The sequence below is a fragment of the Arvicola amphibius genome, chromosome 12, assembly GCF_903992535.2.
Source record: "Arvicola amphibius chromosome 12, mArvAmp1.2, whole genome shotgun sequence".
Taxonomy (NCBI): domain Eukaryota; kingdom Metazoa; phylum Chordata; class Mammalia; order Rodentia; family Cricetidae; genus Arvicola; species Arvicola amphibius.
In genome coordinates this window covers 24,877,438-24,900,196 of record NC_052058.2, presented here as the reverse complement: position 1 = coordinate 24,900,196, position 22,759 = coordinate 24,877,438, and the positions used below count along the sequence as shown (strand labels likewise).

General features: G+C 54.7%; 3 protein-coding genes across 3 annotated transcripts in view; 1 reads left to right on the top strand and 2 right to left on the bottom strand.

The window, feature by feature from the left end:
• Positions 1-172: 172 nt before the first annotated feature.
• On the bottom strand, positions 173-3,535 carry Smim4 (small integral membrane protein 4). The gene is made up of 2 exons (XM_038348959.2): positions 3,182-3,535; positions 173-277 (listed from the first exon to the last, which is right to left on the bottom strand). The coding sequence occupies exons 1-2, from the start codon at positions 3,330-3,332 to the stop codon at positions 186-188; spliced, it is 243 nt and encodes an 80-aa protein (XP_038204887.1). The 5' UTR covers positions 3,333-3,535; the 3' UTR covers positions 173-185.
• Positions 3,536-5,428: 1,893 nt separating this feature from the next.
• Positions 5,429-13,476, top strand: Nt5dc2 (5'-nucleotidase domain containing 2). Its single transcript, XM_038349044.1, has 14 exons — positions 5,429-5,648; positions 9,090-9,274; positions 9,382-9,456; positions 9,684-9,739; positions 9,841-9,934; positions 10,108-10,236; positions 10,326-10,386; positions 10,472-10,574; positions 10,672-10,773; positions 11,007-11,088; positions 12,574-12,660; positions 12,745-12,885; positions 12,984-13,048; positions 13,131-13,476. Exons 1-14 carry the CDS (start codon positions 5,429-5,431, stop codon positions 13,390-13,392), a joined length of 1,662 nt encoding a protein of 553 aa, XP_038204972.1. The 3' UTR covers positions 13,393-13,476.
• Positions 13,362-22,759, bottom strand: part of Stab1 (stabilin 1) — a 29,030-nt gene continuing 19,632 nt past the window's right edge. The window contains exons 38-69 of the mRNA XM_038349043.1: positions 21,883-22,078; positions 21,678-21,773; positions 21,550-21,595; positions 21,395-21,471; positions 21,156-21,281; positions 20,977-21,050; positions 20,799-20,873; positions 20,450-20,572; positions 20,122-20,169; positions 19,842-19,919; positions 19,590-19,736; positions 19,008-19,148; positions 18,859-18,918; positions 17,714-17,890; positions 17,556-17,642; positions 17,316-17,465; positions 17,156-17,212; positions 16,866-17,064; positions 16,355-16,504; positions 16,172-16,276; positions 15,899-16,006; positions 15,621-15,814; positions 15,377-15,521; positions 15,162-15,295; positions 14,910-15,075; positions 14,706-14,815; positions 14,495-14,614; positions 14,269-14,418; positions 14,090-14,194; positions 13,851-13,997; positions 13,654-13,770; positions 13,362-13,561 (exon numbers count right to left, since the gene is read on the bottom strand). Coding sequence (XP_038204971.1) covers positions 13,505-13,561; positions 13,654-13,770; positions 13,851-13,997; positions 14,090-14,194; positions 14,269-14,418; positions 14,495-14,614; positions 14,706-14,815; positions 14,910-15,075; positions 15,162-15,295; positions 15,377-15,521; positions 15,621-15,814; positions 15,899-16,006; positions 16,172-16,276; positions 16,355-16,504; positions 16,866-17,064; positions 17,156-17,212; positions 17,316-17,465; positions 17,556-17,642; positions 17,714-17,890; positions 18,859-18,918; positions 19,008-19,148; positions 19,590-19,736; positions 19,842-19,919; positions 20,122-20,169; positions 20,450-20,572; positions 20,799-20,873; positions 20,977-21,050; positions 21,156-21,281; positions 21,395-21,471; positions 21,550-21,595; positions 21,678-21,773; positions 21,883-22,078 — 3,765 coding nt within the window. The 3' untranslated portion in view covers positions 13,362-13,504. The remainder of the gene's footprint in view (positions 13,562-13,653; positions 13,771-13,850; positions 13,998-14,089; positions 14,195-14,268; positions 14,419-14,494; positions 14,615-14,705; positions 14,816-14,909; positions 15,076-15,161; positions 15,296-15,376; positions 15,522-15,620; positions 15,815-15,898; positions 16,007-16,171; positions 16,277-16,354; positions 16,505-16,865; positions 17,065-17,155; positions 17,213-17,315; positions 17,466-17,555; positions 17,643-17,713; positions 17,891-18,858; positions 18,919-19,007; positions 19,149-19,589; positions 19,737-19,841; positions 19,920-20,121; positions 20,170-20,449; positions 20,573-20,798; positions 20,874-20,976; positions 21,051-21,155; positions 21,282-21,394; positions 21,472-21,549; positions 21,596-21,677; positions 21,774-21,882; positions 22,079-22,759) is intronic.

Here is a 22,759-nt window from a genome sequence, read left to right as displayed (position 1 = left end):
CCAGGTCCTCTGGAAGAGCAGTCAGTGCTCTTAGCTGCAGATCCATCTCTCCAGCCCCCTTGAAAAGTATAATTTTAACGGAGCTAAGGAGGCAGAGGGAGAGATGTCCTTGAGTTTAAGGCCAGCCTGGGCAAGAGTGAGACTGAAAACATAAAATGGCTGAAATCAACACTGAAAATTTGTATTTACTTTATTAACTTGTGAAGATCGGTCTCTGATGTATCTTCCAGCCTTCTCTGATACTGTCTTTCTGAAGCTTTTCTACGGTAGACGTCATCTGTATCAAACAAAAATTTTGCTTAGAATCTTTTTTTTTTTAATTTATTTATTATTTATTTTTTATTTATTATGTATACAACATTCTCTCTGTATGTCTACAGGCCAGAAGGGGGCACCAGGCATCATTACAGATGGTTGTGAGCCACCATGTGGTTGCTGGGAATTGAACTCAGAACCTTTGGAAGAGCAGGCAATGCTCTTAACCACTGAGCCATCTCTCCAGCCCGCTTAGAATCTTTAAGAAACAGGAATTTTAAAGAGACTGGGGGGTCTTTCTCTGTGGCAGAGTGCTTAGCTAGCAGAAGGAAAGCCCTGAGTGCAGTTTCCAGCACTGCACTAGAAATCAGCAGGGTTTAGAAAAAGCCTCCATGGGTTGTTTTGTTTTGTTTTGTTTTGACTAAGTCAACCAGTAGTCTGTCTTGACTGTCTTGAATCTTAACACTGTTTAACTCAGTGGCAAATAAACTATTTAAAATAAAATGAGCTGAATGAGTGCTATGATGAGGAGTCTGAGATGACAAAAGAGTAAAAATATCAATGTCTTTAGAGACTGACTCAGGTCCCAGAATCAATTCCTGGCATCCTTCTGTTCTCCAAGACTTCCCTTGTCTCAGGGCTCTTATCTGCTCCCTTTCCTAAGTTCCAAAACCAAAGTAAGGAGGGAAGTCCTGTTCCTTGTTCTCAGCAGCTGCTTTTTCAGACTACTAATTTTCTACCCTCATGTAAAAAATAAACATCTCCCGTTTTTAGATTCTCTTTTTCCTGGGCTTGTTATCTGACTGCCCCCTTCTTACTGGTTTCATCACCCATCACTGGTAACTTCCTCTGTGCCTTTTGACCACCCATTTTTCTAGGTGGTGGAGTGCCAGCCCTTGGCCTCCTTTACATCTGCAGTCAGTGTTCCCTGGAAAGAAGTCAGCTCAGAGTTCTGCTGTTCCGCTCCTCCTTCTTCTGTCCTTGAAGCTCACCACCACCTTCTGCTGGCTCTTCAAACTCTCCTCCCTCCAGAACCCCAAACAGAGATTGCACCAACTGCCTCACTTTTCAATGCATGCTGCTTGAGACACCTCCAACTGATTCCGTTAACATGGCTGAAAGTCCTGAATGACTAAGAACACTCCCCTTCTTTCTCAGAGAAAAGCCACTATAGTGAACTCTCTGGCTGACTTTTAAGGCTGATCCTACTGGAGATCCTACTGGGAGACTACTGAAGGTGTAGTCTCCCAGCCCCCTCCCCATCCTCTCTCCCCCAACACACACTTTTCTTGAAGATTGGATCCAAAAGCCTCTGCATGCCAAAACAGGTGCTGTACCGAGTGAGCTACAGCCCCAGTTCCAGCCCCTACTTTCCTATCAGCGTCTGCATATCCTTCAGTCTCCTACACAGATAGTCACCCCTTTCATTGGCAATTCCTTATCACCCATCTTCAAGGATCATGTTCTTGGTGTTCCTTCCGACCACTCCAAGTCACTTTAAAATGCTGAACTCTGACCCTTCTGTCACAATTGAAGTGAAAGGCCTTCGAACCCAAATGTCTGGCCCAGTCAGTCCTGAGCTTGAGCTATTTAGTTAACACCATCTCACCCAGGATGGCCCTGCCTATTTTCTGCACTTTTGCCTCGGCTGTTCTTGAGAAGCCTCCATGCCCCATCTCAGTTACCAGACTCCGCATTACCTCGAGGCTGTCTCCGCTCCACTCACTTCTTGGGAATTACTCCTTCGTCCCTTAGACTAGGCCATCATCTCAAATCTGGCCAGCAGACATTGCCTGTGTTTCTACCAATCTCTCTGAAAAGAGCCCTTTCAAGCATTAAGATATATCCTTATTGTCCAGTTATTTTATGGCCCTACCCAGGGACCCTCCTACCCATAGCTCCTTTCGCTCAGTCCTGCTGCAGTCCTTCAAACTGCACACACAAACGCGTCCACGTTTCCTTTACCACTGCCATGAAGTCAGTGGTCCCCCCTACCTGGCTGTCTGGCTGACAGTCCTAAATGCCTATCCTTTCCCAAGAGCCTTCCCACGCCTGATCTAATGGGGTGTTCAACCAGGATTCTTGAGCTACTAATACTTCTCATGGCATGCTTAATGATGGGAGACGGGTTGGAAATTGAGCTTGGGCCAACATGGGTCAAGTACTCTACCACCAAGTGACACCAAGTCTTATTCCCAGGAAGATCCTTTGCCTTGTTCACTAGAACTTGTCATGGATGGTAATTAAATACTGAGTGGTGGCCCATGCCCATGTTATCCCAGGACTTGGCTGAGGCAAGAGGAGGCTGCAAGTTTAAAGATTCAAGGCCAGCACAGGCCCTTTATCGGAGTAGAAAGAGAATCAATGGAGGCTTTCACAACTTAAAATTTTGAGTTGGCAATTCCCAAATGATGAAGTTACATGAGAAGCAAAACAAAGGGCCCAGAGGTTGGGAGAAGTCCTGACGGGAACTGGCAGTGCCAGAGACAGTCCACAGACATGTCAGGCATTCTTTTCATAATTCTGGGACAAAGACACTAATGACTGCCTGCAAAAGGTGGTAATCAACTAAGTCAGCAAGCTAGCGTCCTCCTCCAGAGTTCGGCTAAAGATCTCAAAGGACTTAACCAGAATGTCTGAGTCCTCAGGATTGGTCCCTCTTCCGCACGTGAGCAATCCTGTTCCTTAAGGTCAATGTCACTACCAGCAGGGCCAAGGACAGGTTACGAGAAACGGCAGCACTGAGTGGGGAGGCCCGTGCCCTCTAAAAGTGCCTGAGGAGAAAGAGGGCTGGATGCCAAGGTGAGCGGAACACAAGAGCCCCGAGGGCCTCCAGTCCGCGCAGCAGAGAGCTGCCAGAGGAAGAACACCTGTCCTTTCCTAAAGTGAAAGTAGCTCTGCGGCCTGTAATCGCACCCCCACTTACAGAAGGTCTCCTGGCCCACGCGCACTTTAATCATGATCCACTCCATCGCTCCTCCAAGGACAAAAAAGAAGGGCAGGAACCTGTAGATGCCGAATCGCTGCTTCCCGGGCACCCGCTGCAGAGCTCGCCTCACCTGGGCCCTGAAGAACATGACCGAGGCCTCGGAAGTGGGGTACGGGCGGAACCAGGCGAACTGCCCTGCCCGTCGGGCCGTGTCCCTCGGACTGAGAGTCAAAACCCCAGCTCGGCGGCACTGCCAGGCCGCGAGAGTCGGGTCGCAGAGGCTGACAGGCCCAGAGCACGGTCGGCTCCGCCAATCAGAGCGCGGCGGGCCGCTCAGACTCTCCAATCAGAGTGCTGTTGGGGCACGCGTGCTCGGTGAGGCTGGGCCGGCCTGAAGGAGCCTGCGCAGGCGCCTAGACTCTGGAGGCGGAGCAACTTCAGGGGGCGGGGTCTCCAACGTGGCGTGGCCACCCTCAAACCTGCTCTCAGCTGCTGGGGCTCGGAGCTGATTGCCGCGCCCCCCTACTCTGCCATCGCCATCTTTTTTTGCAATACTCTGACCAAGGTGACGACCCTCTGTGAAGAAGATAAACTAAAATGCCTTTATAAACGTGACGCCTTCCCTTTATTTCTGTGATGTGAGTGGTTGAACTTGGCTTCTAAAATAACAAAATTCGATATGCATTTTTGAAAACTGAACTTTATCAGTATCACAACAAAAAGTATAATTGTCCATGACAAACTATTCTAAAAATAATATGAATCTATGATGAATGGAAAATTACCGTTATCTAGGTACTTGTAGGTGCTTTTTTATGCATCATACCTGGTAGTTGCAGAAAAGCATCATGGTAAAAAGCGTGACTTTGTTGTTAAGCCATACCCTATAGGGACCCTTGTAAAACAGAGCCTTTCTGTGATGCTGCGAGGATGGACAACCTAAAAGAATGAAATGACAAGACTGGGATCCAGGAAAGGGTCATAAGCAGATTGTGAGGAGCTTTATGGTCCTGTACGGGCGTGCACACCGACGTGCAGTCGGTGAGAAACTGGAGGGCAGGCCAGAGAGAAGCCACACACACGGCGAACCCCTGGCGCTTATATCCCCATTTTTCTAGGTTCTAAGGACTGGAACATGTAGAGCGTCCATCCACTTTCAAGAGATTCACATGTGGCCAGGTCTCCACAGCCCACCTTGGTCACTGGGGCCTACAAGGGCTCAGTCACCCACGAGCCCTCCTTTTGACATCCATAACTATCAGTACCCAGCCCAGGATTGCCACACCAGATCCTCAGCCTAGGTAGAGCGGAGCTACAGACGCACAAGTTACACGCCTCCTTAAAAAACCAGCAGTCCCCGTGTGCTCAGATGAGCAGCTCACCACCAAGGCCCTGAATCCTGGGGTACACCTGCAGCCTAAGAAAACAGATGGAGCGCTTTCAAGCGGAAAAGAATTTCACTGAGAGAGCGATTGAACAGTCCACGGTCTTTCAATTTTGGGCCTGCACTGTCCGGCACATCCATCTACAGCCGCCAGAACCAGGTGGCTGCAATGATCCTGGCCCACAGCCTCTCAGAGTATGCCTAGGAGATAGGCTCCTAGCTGAACCCATCACCGTGCTGGGTACCAGGCGATACAAACAAAAAGCTACCTTAGCAGACGTCAGCTGCCCTGCAGGCTAAGTGGTCTCACCCAGTTTGGGATGATCACTGCAGGCAGAAAGGGCTCTCGGTGCGTTAGGCGTGCACGCCGAGGTGCAGTCGGTCAGAAACTGGGCAGGAGCAGAGGGCCATGGAGCAGAAGCTCTGAAGAGGGGACGGAAGCGCCAGGGTCAGGGCGAACTCGAGGCTGAGAAGAGGGACAGAAAGACCGTGGGATGAAGGAGGAGCTGAGCACTCGTGCACTCCGGCCGCTCCTGCTCCTCGGACCGTCCAGGGCCTCTCGGAGACTCTGGCTCTTAAGCCCAACGACTTCCCGCGCAAGGGAAGAAGGTGCGGCCATCACCGAGATGATCAAAGGGGGGCGCAGAGCCCCTGAGCCGAGCTGGGGACAAGGAGAAGGGGGTCGGGAACCCGCCCCGCCCCGACCGGGACCTCCCGCCCTCCAGGCCGAGTGGTGCGCCCATTGGCCAAATGGACTCCAGCGCCTCGCCCATTGGTCGGCCGCCTTGAGAAGCACGCGGCCACGGTGGCTGGCGGGCAGTCGGAGGGCGGCGGACCGGCGGGGGCAGCGCTCAGGGGGCATGGCGGGTGCGGGACTGCGGGCGGCAGCTAGGCGCTGGCTGCTGTGCGGAGGCCACGGCGGACCGCGGGCCGCCTCGTCCTCACCCTCCTGCCCTGGCTGCGGCCCGCCGGGTCCTGGAGCCCACTGCCCCAGCACCCCGCGCTCGGCGCCCGCAGACAGCGCGGACCTCAGCGCGCACTTGTGGGCTCGTTACCAGGACATGCGGAGGCTGGTGCACGGTGGGTGACTCCGGGTGGGCAGTGCGCCTGAGGGCGTCAGCCGAGCGGCGCCCAACAGACGGCCGGGGCACCGTCCCCAACCTTCCTGGGAGCAGCTTACTGGAAGTGCCCGGTGGGGCTTGCCAGGGTCCCAAAACATGATGGCGTTTTGGGAAGGCGCCATCGGGTTTGTACGCGGTGCCTCTGCACAGCACCCGACTCCCGGGACGCGCGGAGGTTTTGTTTTCTGGGTGCAGGAGCTTGAAATGCCTGGAGCAGCCGCTGCGCACGCGGCCCTGGGTCTTGCTCCCTGGGTCCAGTCTTTGGGCAGCGGCGGTGGAAACCTCATACCCTTGTTCTCCGCTGGCTTTTAGTTACAGTGTGTGGACAAAGACTGAGCGAGCGGTACTCACCGACGGCCCGTTGTAAGGCGACACCGGCCGGACATTGTAGGCACCTCTTAGCTTGCCTCTGGCGCTCTACAGCACTCCAAACAGGAATCGCAAAGTTACTGTAGCCCCCCTGCAATCCCGGGATGTTGCTGTAGTCCCAGCCAGAGCTGCACAGGGCACTTACCCTCCCCTAACCTTTTTTCTCTCTGGAATTGGCTGATGAGGCAGGAGATCTGAGTGTGGAACATCTGTCGATTTGTCTGGGTGGGGTCTAGTGGGGCCCTGTCTCTGCCGCAGATAGACGTGATCTGGGCTGTGGCCCCTGTCGCTGCCCAGCAGGTGGCCCCGGCCTCCTCACACCCTCCCAAGACCCTCAGGCTCCTGTCCCAGGATTGTGGCGATGACTCAGAACAAGGCGGGGGGGGGGGGGATCTTCTAAAGGAAGCCCCAGAGGTGATGTGGCTTGCATTGTCTGGTAAAACAGTGGCTCTGTCGGGAGAGTCCAGCTGTGACTGGGCAGGGGTTTCCACTTTAGCTGTGTGGAGACCTGGAGGTTGGCCAGAGTTCATCTCTTGACAAGCCACAATCAGAAGAGTTGAGACCTCTGAAGAATGGTTGCTCTTAAGAACTGGGAATGTTGCAGGGTAAGCAGCTTTACAGAAGTCTTTGTTCTGCACTTAGAAAAATCCCTGAGTGGCTGAGAAGCCCTCGTGTCTTGGCGGTGTTGGGGAGGAGGGTCTACTTTCATAACCTTCAGGGTCCTCCTGTGTCTTCAGAACCTTATGGAACCCCCTGAGTTCTTGTGTGCAGGGTCACCTCCACTAACGTGCCAGGTGAGCTAACTTCTTGCTTCTGAACCCAGACCTCACCAGGCTAGGTTTTCTGACGGAGTCTGGACAAAACTGTCAAGGCTAGGGCTAGTAGCCCTTCAGACAGCCGTGGAGGACCGTCAGCCTACGCTTGGCCTCCTATGATAGAAGGCTAGGAAAAGGAGACCGAGGCAGGTGGGGCAGCCTGAACCTGCCTCTCAACTTAATTGTCTGGTGCGGGATCGATTGATTGGGGACCTTTGCCTCCCCAAGTTTAGTTCTCTGGACAGAGGAGATATATGTGTGGTTACCTCACAAGACTGGAGCAGGGAATGAGATGATCCGTAAAGCTCACACGTGGTCTTAAACTGCTGGAGCCCTAGAACCTCAAGAGAGGAGGACGGGACTAGACAGTGACACCGTAAGCACACCAGCCTCCCGCTGAGTCATGGCACACCCTCTCCTGGCCTACTCAGCACGACTGATAGCCTGTGGAAGGAAGTGGGCCTGTTTAACCACCCAGAGCTAGGATTCCCTTGGTCCAGAAATGAGAACGGTAAACTTAGGCCCCGTATGCTTCCCCATCCTACTGTTCCTAGGAAGGAAGACCCCAGAAGACCCTGGAAAGTAGAGGCAAGGCGTGAACCTAGTCAGAACTCTGCAAGCTTGGGCCCACAGATATCACGCCTCTGCTTCCCACCGCAGGGGTTTTCTGGACACTAAGGCAAGCCATAAGCAAAGTTGACATCCAGGAGTGTAGGGCTGTGGAAATTACTAGTTATGTGGGCAGCTGAGACCCGGGGTCCTGGTGACACCAGGTGATGGGTGTCTCAGAAACTGTTCTTGAAGGGGAGGCCATCCAGAGTGTCTTAAGCATGCCCCAGTGAAGAGCTCTGTCCGCACTTGGGGATCTTCAGAACAGCTGTTCGCTGCTGGCTGTAGGCCACCCGAGGAACTAGCCACACCTGTTCCTACACCTACTCCCTGCACTTAACACTAAAAGAAATGGGGGTGGAGCCCTGTGTTCCAAAGAGGCCTCTGAGGCAACAATTCAGCACGTAGACAAGGTGTCTGCCCCGCACAGGAGCCGCTAGACGTGCTGTGGGGCCAGAGATTTTTGGTTGATGATCAGAATCAGTGTGGCTGATGACAGACTCCCTGGAGATTTGGACTTTACCCCAGTCCTGCCTCTCTTCCCCCTCCCCTGCAACTCCAGGATTGACCAAGCAAGACCCAGCTTGCACACATACATTTGATCCTGCATGTGTGGGTACAGAGCAGAAACGCTGCATGAAGTAGACTGGTTCTGGTTTTATTCCCCTTTTAAGAGAAGCAAGCCCAGGGGCTAAGATAACATTCTCAAATTCACAGGCATGAGAGGGAGGGAGGCCGAGCTGTCTGGCTCACATCCCATGTCCTATCGTGTCCTTTTTCTCCATATACCTTGTCCGCTTTCCAGATGGGAAAGACAAAGTGGGTGAGCCTAGGACCCCAGAACCTTCCTGACATAGTTCCAGGCTTGGCCTTCTCCTGTGACTCTTTTCAGAGGCTTATGACTGTCACCAGAAGAGAGCAAGCTGGGTAGTGTCCCAAAACCTGACATCTTACATCCCGCCTGTGGTAATTAGAATGTTCTCTGGCTCCGGCCCGGGAATGTCATTATGTGGTCTGGCAGGCAGCTGAAATCCGATTAGAGGGACCTTGCTCCCCAGGGCTAATGCAGGTGTTCCAACTTGGCAGCCTTGGGGGGTTCTCCACCCCTCTAATGTTCTTGGGCCCCAACCACATCTCTGGGCAAAGTGGAAAAGCAGCATTCATGGCCTTGGCCTGTAGTTAGGTCAAAATGGAGCCAGTTAGCATCCTGTGGGAGGAGTCCACAGTCCTTGCACCCTGCCCTTGACAGGTAACCCCAAGAAAGTGGAAGACAGGCCAGTGGACAGTGGGGCTCCTGGATAGGTTTTGAGTGAGTAGTGCTGCCAGGGTTCCCACACACCCGTGTCTGGTAAAACTCAGTGTCGGTGGGGCACCACAGGTGACAGTTTAACATAGAAGGGGAGGCTTGTAGCTATGACCAGACCCCCAGAGGAGAGCAGACTGGCCCGTTGTCAGCCTCAATTTGGCCTCTACTTCACTGGGCCAAGATGTAATAATTCAGTATCTTGTGGGGCCCATAGGGCTGGGTACCCACAAAGTACTTGGGCCATTTGCCTTAGCTATGACCATCATAATGGCACCGTCCTCTTGGGTCTCCTTCCCTCTAGACCTTCTGCCCCCTGAGGTCTGTAGCCTCCTAAACCCGGCAGCCATTTACGCCAACAATGAGATCAGCCTGAGTGACGTTGAGGTCTACGGCTTTGACTACGACTACACACTGGCCCAGTACGCGGATGCGCTGCACCCCGAGATTTTCAATGCTGCCCGGGACATCCTGATAGAACACTACAAGGTGAGGCTGCCAAGCCCTAGAAGCCGGTGGGACCCAGGCTGAGTCTTGGGGTTCCCCCGGTATCCTGAGCTAAGGGCTGGCCCTGCTCCTGGCTTTTTGTCCAACAGTACCCTGAGGGAATTCGAAAGTATGACTATGACCCCAGCTTTGCCATCCGCGGTCTCCACTATGACATTCAGAAGGTGGGTGGCTAGACACTGACCCTTCCTGACTAGATGTGTACAGGGCCGGCTTCTTCAGCCTCCTCTCCTTATCGGGCCACCCTGACCTCGGCTGTCACTTCCCCTTAGTAGCATCCATAGAGGTTTTGTTGCTGAGGGTTGGGAGGTACTGGGGGAGAAGCTGGCTCAGGGCCAAGGACAAAAAACCTGCGTCCTCACCACTGGCCCCACCCCGTGCATGCTTCCAGAGCCTTCTGATGAAGATTGATGCTTTTCATTATGTACAGCTGGGAACAGCGTACAGGTTAGTGTCGGGTCCACCCTCAATCTACCCTTGTTCCTATCCTGTACTGCTTCCTGGGCTCTGGCTGAGGGTATCTGTCCCCCCACTTACCCCCAACTCAGAGGTCTCCAGCCCGTGCCAGATGATGAAGTAATTGACCTATACGGTGGCACCCAGCACATCCCGCTATACCAGATGAGCGGCTTCTACGGCAAGGTACCCACACAGCCTGCTGTTGCCCGAGGCAGCCCAGACTAGGGATTTTGATGTGGGTGCTGGCATCCTGTGTAGCAGTGGCCAGCAGGTCACACAGCCTGCCGGTACCCCAAGGCAGATCCCTCGGTCTCTAGTACTTGGAATAGCGGCTAAGAGTTGCCCTCCGTCCCCAGGGCCCTTCCATCAAGCAGTTCATGGACATCTTCTCCCTGCCAGAGATGGCACTACTGTCCTGTGTGGTGGACTACTTTCTGGGCCATGGCCTGGAGTTTGACCAAGTACACCTCTACAAGGATGTGACGGTGAGGAGGCCAGCCTTGTCCGTTAGGTGAGCCCAAGTCTGTTTGCCTTCCTCCCTGGCATGTCCTCACTGTCCCCTTGTTCTCCTTAGGATGCCATCCGGGATGTGCATGTGAAGGGCCTCATGTACCAGTGGATTGAGCAAGACATGGGTAAGGGTGGAGAGTCGCCCTTACCGAGGCCTGCCTGAGCAGAGGGTCACAGGCCTGGCCCTCACAGACCCACCTTCCATTTCAGAGAAGTACATCCTGAGAGGAGACGAGACGTTTGCAGTCCTGAGCCGCCTGGTGGCCCACGGAAAGCAGCTCTTCCTCATCACCAATAGTCCCTTTAGCTTTGTGTGAGTCCAGGCCCACTGTAAAGGGTATGTGTGGGTTGAAACGGGGAGGATGACACCGTACTGCTCCCAGACTGTAGCCAGTGCCATCTCTACACAGGGACAAAGGCATGCGGCACATGGTGGGTCCTGACTGGCGACAGCTCTTCGATGTGGTCATCGTCCAGGCAGACAAGCCCAACTTTTTCACTGACCGGCGCAAGTATGAGCTTAGCAGGGTTTGGGGTTATGGGAGGAGGTTACAGGCCCCACTCCAATGAGAAGACTTGGGCACAAAACCCAGCTGGCCCAGACTCAGTATTCTCTGTGCTTAGACGGAGATGCCCCTTTGCTTGACAGTGTGCCATTTGGGAGGGGGCTTTATAGGGTCAGGAAGGAAGGCGCCCGAGCTGTGGCTCTCACAGACCACAACCAGGCTCTTTACTCCTCACCCAGGCCTTTCCGGAAGCTTGATGAGAAAGGCTCCCTGCACTGGGACCGCATCACACGGCTGGAAAAGGGCAAGATCTACCGGCAGGTAAGGACACTTTGGGGGAGCAGTGCCTAATAGGTGGCCTTGGGCTATGCAGGGGCAGCCCCCTGGCCTTGATTGGGCTTGCACTGTGGGACTAGAGCCAATGGCACCAGGGCAGGGCTACTAGAAAACAAGCCTGGGTGACAGCGGAGGAGAGCCTGGTTTGGATTCTATATCTACCCAATAGCCTAGGGACCCTAGACCTTGCTATCCTTTAGAATATCCAACTTGAGTCATGGTACAAAAGCCTTAGAATGCACAGTCGACAGGCAAAACCAGCCTGGTTGAAATCCTGAGGTGAGCCTGGGGAGACAGCTTATGGAGTAAGCACTGACCATCACTGCTGCGCGGCGCGCGCGCGCGCGCACACACACAGAAACACATCCTGGTTTCCTGTGTGATGACTCGGAGGAAAGGCCAGATTTGAGCTGACATCTTAGCTGAGATGGTCCTGGGGCTGGGGAGCCCACCCTTGGCCAGGAGAGCAGCATTTAGATGCCCCTGCTCAGCATCCTGCCTGCCGCACCCAGCTCTCCAGTCCTCAACTCTTGTCTTAATCAGACTGCGGTGGCCCTCTTTGCGGGAATGTGATTTGCTTTCTTGGCAGCTCTCAGGCCTAACACTGTATTAGAACCCTGTGTGTTCTCAGGAGCCCTTCCCTGCATCTCTCCTTCATCTGCCCCTTGAGATTCTTTTTATTTGTTTTGTTTTTTCAAGACAGGGTTTCTCTGTAGCTTTGGAGCCTGTCCTGGAACTCACTCTGTAGACCAGGCTGGCCTCAAACTCAGAGATCCGCCTGCCTCTGCCTCCCGAGTGCTGGGATTAAAGCCGTGCGCCACCACCGCCCGGCTTCCCTTTGAGATTCTTGATCTAGGGGCCATGTCCTCCACTGCCCTTCGGATGCCACCCCCAGCTCCCATCTCTCTGAGGCTCACTGTTGCAAGTTGCTCTGTGAACTGTACTCTGCTGAGTGTTCACCTCTGGGCGCCCCTGAACTTCCCAACTCTGGCCACTCCACCCCCACCCCTGAAGCGTCCTCAGTCATGACTATCCCTTGGTGTTGTCATCGTTCCCTGGCCTTGGAGCAGAGAAGCACATGGCTTGCCAGTGAGCTCTGTAGTTGGTCCACAGGGTCCTGTGGGTGGAGACTAAGGAGGTTCACAAGAACTTCGGGGGCTCTTTGCTCTAGGGCCCTGTGGTTTCTCACAAACAGGGATTAACGCCCTTATCTGGGTGGGTGAAAGGTCATTGGAAGAGGCCTTGAGTGAGGGCCAGTCCACCCCTACAGGAGATGTTCTGCTGCAGGCAGCCCTGCCCCCCTTTTCTCTTGGAAGGGACAAGTAGTAAGGGTCATGGAGCAGGGAGGCCACGGGAAAGGGCAGCCCAGCATCCGGCTGGCTTTGGCTCTCTCGGGAAGACTGGCGACAAAGCCAGGCTCCCACAGTCAAGGGGAGCACAGTTGGCTCAGCAGTGTCTTCCACTCCCCAGGGAAACCTGTTTGACTTTCTTCGACTGACAGAATGGCGAGGGCCACGTGTGCTCTACTTCGGTGACCACCTCTACAGTGACCTGGCGGTGAGGGGGGTGGCTTTTTCCCCCCAGGGAAGGAGGGAGCCCAGCCAGCTGGCACTGAGGTCTGCCTCCCATCCCTTCCACTAGGATCTCATGCTGCGGCATGGCTGGCGCACGGGAGCCATCATCCCTGAGCTGGAGCGCGAGATCCGCATCATCAACACGGAACAGTACATGCACTCGCTGACCTGGCAGCAGGCGCTCACCGGGCTGCTGGAACGCATGCAGGTAGGGACAACAGGAGGGCTTGGGGGCTGGTAAATTGGATTTGGGGCTGCACCTCCTAAATTGTGTTTACCCCACCTCCCCACATTGTGTTTCCCCAGACCTATCAGGATGCAGAGTCGCGACAGGTGCTGGCTACTTGGATGAAGGAGCGGCAAGAACTGAGGTGAGCAGGCCCGGGGCCACGACAGGGACCCTGCCCCAGCTTTTTCTCTGCGCATTGATGTGCGCCCTGTTTCTCTCCCCAGATGCATCACCAAGGCCCTATTCAATGCACAGTTTGGGAGCATCTTTCGCACCTTCCACAACCCCACCTACTTCTCCAGGCGCCTCGTGCGCTTCTCTGACCTCTACATGGCCTCTCTGAGCTGTCTGCTCAACTACCGTGTGGACTTCACGTTTTACCCACGTCGAACACCCCTGCAGCATGAGGCGCCCCTCTGGATGGACCAGCTCTGCACTGGATGCATGAAGACACCTTTTCTCGGTGACATGGCCCACATCCGCTGAGGGCACTTTTATTGTCCTAGACAGACCATCCGTTCTTTCAGCCCCAGCCACCCTGACAAGCAATAAAAGTGCTCTCTGTCCTTCCATGTGCCTCTGCTTCCATTCCAGACCGTCATTTGACCTTGAGGATCCTCTGGGTATCAGGGAAGTCCTCCTCCAGGAGGGAATCCTGCAGAGGGAGGCAGGGGGTGCAGCCAAGCAAGACTAAGCCCAGGACCTGTCCCCACCCCCCTCCAGCCACACTTCCCACCCCACACTCACATCAAAGGGCTCACAAAAGGCATCATTGCTGCCAAAGACAGGGTTGGGGACAGAAACCAGGGTTGGGCTGGTCCCTTCTTGCCATGGGGAGAAGTCATCATCGGCATTATCTTCTGCCTAGAAGAGGAGCTATGACTGTTAAGGCCCCCACACATGACAGAGGGGCCCTGTCCCCACACACCCCCAGCCCTCTTTACCTGGAAGGCAGAGAAGCCGAAGCCTGTGGGCTTGCCTCGGGCACGCAGGTAGAGGGCTCCAGCTACCAGCCCCAGCAGTGTTCCAGAAGCTACCACAATCCCCATGCTTAATGCCACAGGTTGAGGCTTGTGTCCCAGCACCGGCCTCTATAAGCAAAAAGGGGGTGAGGAGTGTCAAGGACCAGGCCAGAGATAGCCCCTCCCCCTTGAGGTCCTGTCTCCCACTTCTGCAGACTCACAGACTGGGGTGGCGTGAGCAGGGGACTGGCCAGAGCATGGATGATACCATTGAAAGCCAAGATATCCCACACGATGATGTGGCTGACCACAACTGCCCCCGGGGTCTGTGGAGAAACTGCAGTCAGGCCCCTAGTTAAGCAAGGTTGAGCCAGGAGGGTACTGGTAAGGCCAGACTCACCAGAGGCACCCTAGAACTGTTGTCAGAGCCTTCATCTCTTACAAAGAGGCTAAATCCTGAGTGGGCAGGAAGCCATGTCCCCTGGCTGGCATTAGCACTCAGAAAGGTAGCATTGGAAGCGTGGAGTTCTAGGTCTGAGCCACTCAGCGTCTATGAACAGAGTAAGTAAGATCTGGTGGGCTAGGCCCACCAGAGAGAGCAAACTGTACCCAAGCCCCTGCGTTACCATATTGTCCACAAAGCCTTCGTTGACGGGAACAAAGAGTGTCTTGAAGGAGAGCTCATCGTCCAAGAAGTCCAGAAAATCCAGACCTCGCTGGGTGGCATTAGCATAGTCCAGCAGCATCTAGGGTGGGGAGATGGGGGTGTGGACAAGCTTTCTCCTTGGGGATCCCAACTGCCTACATTCCCACTTCTGAGGCTAGACCCCTGCACACCCCATAGAAGGTAGAGAAGTTGGCAGTGGTAGCCAGGACTTCGAGCAGCTTCCCGTTGCATGTGCTGATCCCGTCACCCACGAAGCCTACCCGACATTGGCAAGCCACATCTGCAGGGAGGGAAGGCATGTCAGTAGCTTAGAGAGGAGTATTGGGGAAATCAGGAGTTAGGGGTAGGCAGAAGTGGGTAGAGTGAACATATACCTTGCACACGGTAGCAGTAGGCATCCCAGCGCTCCGAAAAGTTCTTGCGGACACCGAGGCTAATTACACCTACACGGTTATCGCCACAGTCTGCCGCTGGGAAGACGACAGGGTGGGCAACAGAGCCATTGGCCAACCAGCCCATGAAGCAGATATGAAAACCCAGCTGTAGGGGCAAGAGGAGATGCTGAGACCAGAGCCCAACTCAATGGGCTTCCATAGGCTTAGCTCCTACCCTTGAGCCCTGTGCACCTGCTGGGCAGCGGAGAGCTGAGGGAGTGAAGCAAGAACTGCTCCCTGGTCCTCACAGGCTTCCTTGGCCTCTGAGAAGGTCAAGCCATAAGGGCCACTCGTGGCCTGGATGTGAAAGACACCAGCCCGTTTTTCTGCAGGAAGAAGGGATGTATGATTGACAGGACAGTAACCAGGGGTAATACAGTGGGTCGGAGGTGGGTAAGGAAGCATACCCTGGAAATGCAGGTCAGTGCACAGAGCATCTCTGTGGCAGGGAGCTGATTTGCTCATGCATCGGTCCACAGGCGGTTCAAGCTCCGCCAGACACTGCAGTCCGTCACCCACATAGCCTACATGGCATTCACAGCGCCGTGTGTTCTGTGGGCAGAGAGTGAGCAGTGGAAGCTCACAAAGACTGGAGGAGTGGTCTGTGAGGCCTCTACACCCAGACTACTCAGCTCCCCGGGACCTGCTTACCGGACCAGTGTTGAGGCAGTCAGCATGCTCACTGCAGCCTCCACGGTGGCCGTCCAGGCAGGGATTGCGAGCTCTGCAACTCCAGCCGTCACCCTCATAGTCAGGCAGACAGGTGCAAGTGACCATTGTCCCCACCTGGCTGCAGTTGGCATGCTCACTGCAGCCGCCATGCCCCTTCCGACACAGATCTGCCACTGGGGGCAAGGAAGGGGTGGTTGAGCCGCATACCTAGGGTGGGTCCCGGGCTTCTTACAGGTAACTTACAGCCTCCTGCTTACCTGTGCACACACGGCCATCTCCTTCATAGCCCAGGCCGCACTCACAGCTGTTGCCCACACGGCATACGGCCTGGGTTGCACAGGGTGGGGTACACACGGGCTGCAACTCTGTCCCCAGGACCCATCCCATAAGACCAGGTCAGTAACTCCCCTCCTAGCCGCTGCCCCTCCCATCCACCATAGGGGCCTCCACCTGAGTGTGCAGCTGGGCAGAGGGGTGTGCAGCCAGTGTGTGCACAAATGCACCACAGCCCAGGCTCAAGGGCTCCTCACCCAGCTGCACTTCACAGCGTGGCCCAGTCCAGCCTTCGTCACAGAAGCAGGAGCCAGAGCCCCCAAGGCCTTCATCACAACGTCCATGTGGGGTACAGCGGCAAGCTGGGGAGAAAGACAAGTTGACACACAGGGCAAAGGAAGTGGGGCAAGATCGAATGGGACAAGGCAGAGATGACATACCTTGGCATTGGGGTCCAAAGGTACCTGGGGCACATAATTCACAGGCTGTCCCAGCAAAACCCGAGTGGCATTTACACTGCCCACTTCCGCTCATGCCATCCAGACATGCACCGTGATCACTGCAGGGGCTTTTGGGGCCACCAGGGCAAGCTAGGGAATAGCATCGAGGAAGGGACCAGAGGCTCTCATGAGAACATCCACATACCTGCATCCCGGGATCTGCCATCTGTTCCCCTACTGAGTGCCAGCCAAGGCTCTTCAAGCTGTGTCAGCTCACCCTGTCCTCACAGCCCTGAGACTCCCATCAACCCCCAGAGAATGCCCAGAGCCCTCAGAACTCCGTGCCAGATTATGAATCTTCTGTACACCTACCCCCACGCATTTTAAGCATTCCCCTACCCTAGAGCACCCCAAAATCCTTTCTTAAAGGCCAATAGCCAGAGCTTTGATTCTGGCCATCTTGGAGGCTAGAGGAGCTGGTCAGCTTGTCTGCTGCTCTCAGAATGCTTACCTTGGCAGTCAATGCCATAGTGACCAGGGCAGCAGCTGGGCTTCCAGATGACCGTGACACAGTTTCGGTGGCAGCCCCTACCCAGTCGATGGTGGTTCCAAAAGCTAGGCTGTATCCAGGCTCCACCGCGCATTGTCAGGGAGTGCAGTGGAGTTGCCCAGAACTTGGAGTAATCACGCCAGCAGGCCTTGGGGCTGCCCTGGGTCAAAAGGAGTCAGGCCACAGCCAGACTGAGCTTGATGGTGCTCTGCCCCTCCCCTCAACCCTCAATTCAGCCTCTAGGCCCTTACCTGCTCCTGTGAGCCCCGAGGACAGGGTGGCTCCAGCCCACAGACGCTGCAAGTCTTCTGGAGGGGATGGAGGTCAACACTGCAGGGTCAGGTGGATGCACAGGACAGGACAGGTAGGCTGGGCCCCTGCCATGCACCTGTGGCCCGTGGCCTTCCTCACCATTTGAAGGGTCTGGGTCTCAAAACGATCACAGCGGGCACCAAGGCCGGGTGGCTCCAGCAGCTGATCAATGCCATAAGCCACGCCCCCTTCAAAGAGCAAGTGTCTTTGCACAATGCGGGTGTTGTCTTCACCTACCATGAGCTCACCCTAAAGGGGAAGATGTAGGGATCATGGGCACTGCAGCCCCTTACTGCCCTGCCCCTGTTGTCCTTAACCAAGCTCTCTCCCCAGACTCACAGGCCGGGCACGACTGCAGGAGAAAGAGATAGTGTTTCCATACATGGTTCGGAGTTGGCCCAGGTTGGGTAGGTCGGATGCCAAGGCCTAAATAAATGAAGACATGATTGGAGTTGGGCATGCAGGCAATAGGGACCAAAGATCGGGTCTGTGCCCACCTCGATGTTGCGGATCACGTGACCCCGAAGAATGGCTGCCAGTTTGTCACGGTGGTCCTCATGGTAGAGCCAGTTCTGCCGGTCAGGAGGCAGGGCTTGCAGGGCGGAATCTGTGGGCCACAGCATAGTGAAGGGACGATGAGTTGCATCCTGAAGCATGGGCAGAAGACCAGCCACCTGTGGGGGGGGAGCAAAGGTGTGACAGTGAGACATGAGGCTGGACTCCAGAAGCCAGAAAGAAGTTGCAGAGAAGCCCAGCCCAGATAACTAGCCACGCTTATCTGCAGTCCTGGGTGGACAATCATCCCCTCATCTGCAGAGAACTGGTCCCACGGCCCCAGCAGATGCCTTAAATTACAGTGACCCATACATATGAACCATGTATTTATGAACTATATATATATATATATATCGTTATATATATATATCGTTTTCTTCTACCTGTGATAAAGGGTTATTTATAAACTAGTTACAATAAGGGATGAACAATAGCCAGGAGGTGGTGGCGCACGCCTTTAATTCCAGCACTCAGGAGGCAGAGGCAGGCGGATCTCTGAGTTCTAGGACAGCCAGGACTACATAGAGAAACCCTGTCTTGAGAGGAGAGAGAGGAATAATAAAATTGAAACAATACACCATGATAAAAGTTATTTAAAATGTGAGATATTTCTAGGGCTTTTCAATTTAATATTTTTATTATACTTAACCTGGTTGGTTTTTGTTTTGGGGTGTGTGTGTGTGTGTGTGTGTGTGTGTGTGTGTGTGTTTAGGACATGGGAGAAGAGGCATGCTTGCATCTGCACACATGAAGACCCTACAGGAGTCACTTCTCTCCTGCATGGGTCCCAGGGTTGTCAGGTGTGGTAGCAAGTACTCTTACCCGCTGAGCCATCTTGCCAACATGGTTGACTATGAATTGAAATTGTAGGTGGGGGGGGGGGGCTGCTGTTTATGGGCACACTTGCAGGGAAGAGTCCCCACACACCTTGGCTGCACACTTCCTCACGTGTATCCACACCGAGAGGCTCTTACATTGTACAGGGAAATTCCCATAGGCACATTCATTCCCAGAAAGAGGTGAGCATGCATACTGTTGTTACACGCATGCGCACACACTGGCAGGCCCGCATTCGTGAGAGCAGTACCGTCACTAGGCGGCTGAAGATCTTGTAACCAAAGCTTTCAGTAGCGGCGGTGATATTTCTCTGGGAAAGAGCACGCATGGGTCACATGGTCAGAAAGGAAGAGAGGATCCCAGCCTGCCACCCAGTCCCAGGCTCTGGCCCAGCCATACCCGAGGGACTGGGGCAGTGTCAGCCTCCCAGTGCAGCACATCCGGCGGCAGCAGAACACGGTCAATGAAGTGCAGGACACCATTCACGGCCTCGTAGTCACTGCTTACCACCCGAGCAAAGTCATTGAGATAAATGCTGCCCTGTGGGAGGACCATGGTTGCACTGGGGCAGAGCTGAGGTTGGAATTAAAGCTACCAGGCGTGCCTAGGCCAGGCCAGGGCTTGAGGTGGGGAGAGTTTTTTTGGTAGACAATGCAGGGCTTTGGACTGAGGTAGAAGATGTGTCAGGCAAGGGCAGAATCACTATGAGAAGCTTGTACAAGGAACCCCACTAGGCTGGTATTGTGGGAGCACGATGCTGGTATCAGCTTGACTTGGGAATCCGGGCTTGGGCAGGCCAGTGCTGACGGGGAGGGCCCTGGGTGTGGGTATCCTCTGGGCCGGACTCTAGTCCCTTCCATTTGGATTCAGGCTGAGTAGTAAAGGAATGGAGGCAGGGCACATTTGAAGGGGGCTGAGCTGGGGGTTGAATCCTGCAGGAAGACTCTATAGCCAGTAGGACCAACGGTGTGAGAGCTTCACCTCCTTCTCACTGAAACGCAGCGTGTGTCCAGACAGTGCAGTGGCATATTCCTGGTCTAGCAGGTCTTGGCTCCCCAGCTGCCGGCAGCCAACCACGTGGTAGCGAAACACCAGCTGGCGATGGGCACGTATCCTAGCCAGCTCATCCTAGCATAGAGTCAGGAAGATAGTGGGAGCCAATGACTGTCACCTCTGTCCATGCCGTGACCAGAGCACTCATCTCTCTCCCAACATCTCCCAGGGCTTGTATACCTGGGACATGTTGCTCACTAAATCGGCACGGGGCACAAAGATGGTGAAAGGCCCATCACCCTTGAGCTCCTTGTATTCCTGGGGAGGCAGGACACGACTTGAGAGGAAGGGAAACAATCTGGGACCAACTCAAAACGTCTAACGATCTTCTGGGAAAAACTGAAATTCTGAAGAGTCCAGGCCAGCCACACACACCCACGCCCAATCAGATGGGAACATAGAGGTCCAGAGCCAGTTGGCATTTGCCCAGCAGGTCTCAAAGGCTAGGTTGGCTACTCACCATGAGGTTGAGGCTGAAGAATGAGGCATGCTTGTTCCGTAGGAGCTCCTGCGGGAGCAAGGATCAGCTCAGATTTTGGGTGCCCCCCTCAAGGTCTGGCCAAGGCAGAGATGAGGAAAGGAAAGCCAGGGAGGGTTCTGAACTGGGGCCAGGATTATTTGCATGTGATGCAGATGAGGTTTAGCCCAGGAAGAATTAGGGGTCAGATTCAGGGTCATGGGGTCATAGTCAAGGATCAGAATTGAATCTGGGATCTTAGCCTAGGTTGGAGTTCAGGTTCATGGGGCATAGCCACAGTCAAGCCTGGGTCAGACTTGGGCATCATTACCAGTCCAACTCGTCCATGGCAGGTGATCCCATCTCCCACGGTATGACTTGGGTTGCAGGTACACGTCCTCTGCCCATCCCCCGTGCTTCTGCACACAGCATAAGGGCTGCAGCCGCCATTGTTCTGGGTAGAAGAGGAGGGCTGTGGTGGCATCCTGCCACCTCTGAAAGACCAGCCTTAGGAAGGATGCCTCAAAGTCCCTGGTCACCCCTCACAGTTTTATTTCTACTGTTGAATCTGACTAGAGCTGGGGTAAGGGAGGCCCTGGGGCCATCCTAGGGGCGAGGAGAGCTGTTTCTGGTCTCAGTGCCCTTCTCTCGACAAGTGCGCTAGGATATGAGGCTCTAACCTGGGAGCAGGGGTCCAGAAGCTTGCAAGTCTGGATGCCATCACCACTGTAGCCCTCACGGCAGCTGCAAGAGACCTGTCACAAATCCTGATCATTGTGGCTGCAAGGGGCCCTGAATGACAGGGCCACCCCAGGCCTAGTCTGAACGGAGGCCCCAGTGTTAAGCCTGTCAACTGACCTGCTGGGGGCCTGTGGGGATGCAATCAGCGTGAACGTGGCAGCCCCCATGGTGGATGAGACAGCTGTTTATTTCTAGGGGAAGAAACACCGAGATGAGGAATAGCCCTGATGACCCCTCCACCCCCCTGCCCATCTGCATGGCCTGCCCTCACATGCGTCTATCTTGGGGCACCTCACCCTGGCACAGCTCCCCGTCGCCTGTGTAGCCTTCCTGGCAGGTACATGTCCGCTGCCCGGGAGCCACCTTGGTGCAGTTGGCATAGGGTGAGCAGCCCCCATGGCCAGCAGCACATGGGTCCACCTCTAGGGACAGAGGTTGTGAGACACAGACAGGAGGTAAGGAAAAGGTTAGAGAGGCTGTGGGAGGGCCACCCCAAGCACTCCAGAGTGGGAGGCAGGGCATCCGGATGGCCAACCTGAGCAATAACTGCCGTTGCCTGAATATCCTGCAGCACAGATACAGGCGGGGATTCCACTGGCATCCTGTACGCAGCTGGGAGGGATGGCAGCCACTTAGCCTGTCTGCCCTGTCCTGCCCACAGTCACCCCACCACAGGCTGGGCTCACTCACTTGGCATTGGGATCACATTTCTTGGGACACTGAGGGTTGATGATTTCTGGGAGTAGACAGAAGGTTCTGGTCATTCGGAGCAGAATTGTTTCCCTGCTGTCACTTGACCCTAACCTCCCGGGACCTACTTTGATCACAGCGGAGACCCTGCCAACCAACATTACAGACACAGCTTCCGTTCCCTCGCAGCCCCTCCTGGCACAGCCCGTGGTCGCAGTCACATACTGGAAGTGGGACAACGAAGGACAGGAGTTACTTTCCTGCTCTTTACGGTGTAGTACCCAGTCTGCTCCCCTTCCCAAGGGCCCCCACCCTATTCTCTGCAGACCTCACCTCCGGAACAGGTGGGTCCATAGCGGCCCAGCTCACACATCTCACAGGCTGTTCCGTGGAAGCCCTCTTGGCAGCGGCATTCCCCGCTGCCCAGGAGCCTGTCTTGGCACTGCCCATGGCCTGAGCACACTCCACCGAGACCAGCTGGGCACGGCTCACACAGTGTGCCAAAGAAGCCTGGGCAGCAGTCGGGTACCTGTAGGGGCAAGGGAATGATGGGAAGGGAAAGAGAGAGACCCAGGGTAGGCCGGGATGGATGTCATTAGCCAGGAAGAAATGGTTACATCTCAGGGTCACCAAACAGAGCAACTTGGAAGCACAGACCCAGGGAGGGCAGACCAGAAACCTCAGGGGATGTGGGGGCTGCCTTCACAACCCTCCCCTGGTGGGGGTAGACTCAAACAAGGGAAAGTGGAAACTCCATGGGCTGCACAGAAGAAACAAGAAAGCCTCATTACTGTGCTGGCTGATGGTGCCAGCTTAGGGATTCAACTCTGTATCTCTCATGCCCATACTCCAGGGGTTAAACACAGGAACAAGAGTAGCCCTCTGGTTTTGGACATTCCTAAGACCCTTGCTTTGCTGTCTTTTTTTAAAATTGTATTTATTATATATGCAGTGTTCTGTCTGCATACATGCCTGCATGCCGGAAAAAGGCACCAGATCCCAATGCAGATGGCTATGAGCTATCATGTGGTTGCTGGGAATTGAACTCAGGACCTCTGAAAGAACAGTCAGTGCCCTTAACCTCTGAGCCATCTCTCCAGCCCCAGCTTTGCTGTCTTTGCTGGAGGCTCAGCTTCTCTGTCCTTGAAATTCAGTCTGAACTCTTCCCTGGGCCTACTCCACTATCCTTCCTGGGCAAAGTGCCAAAGCC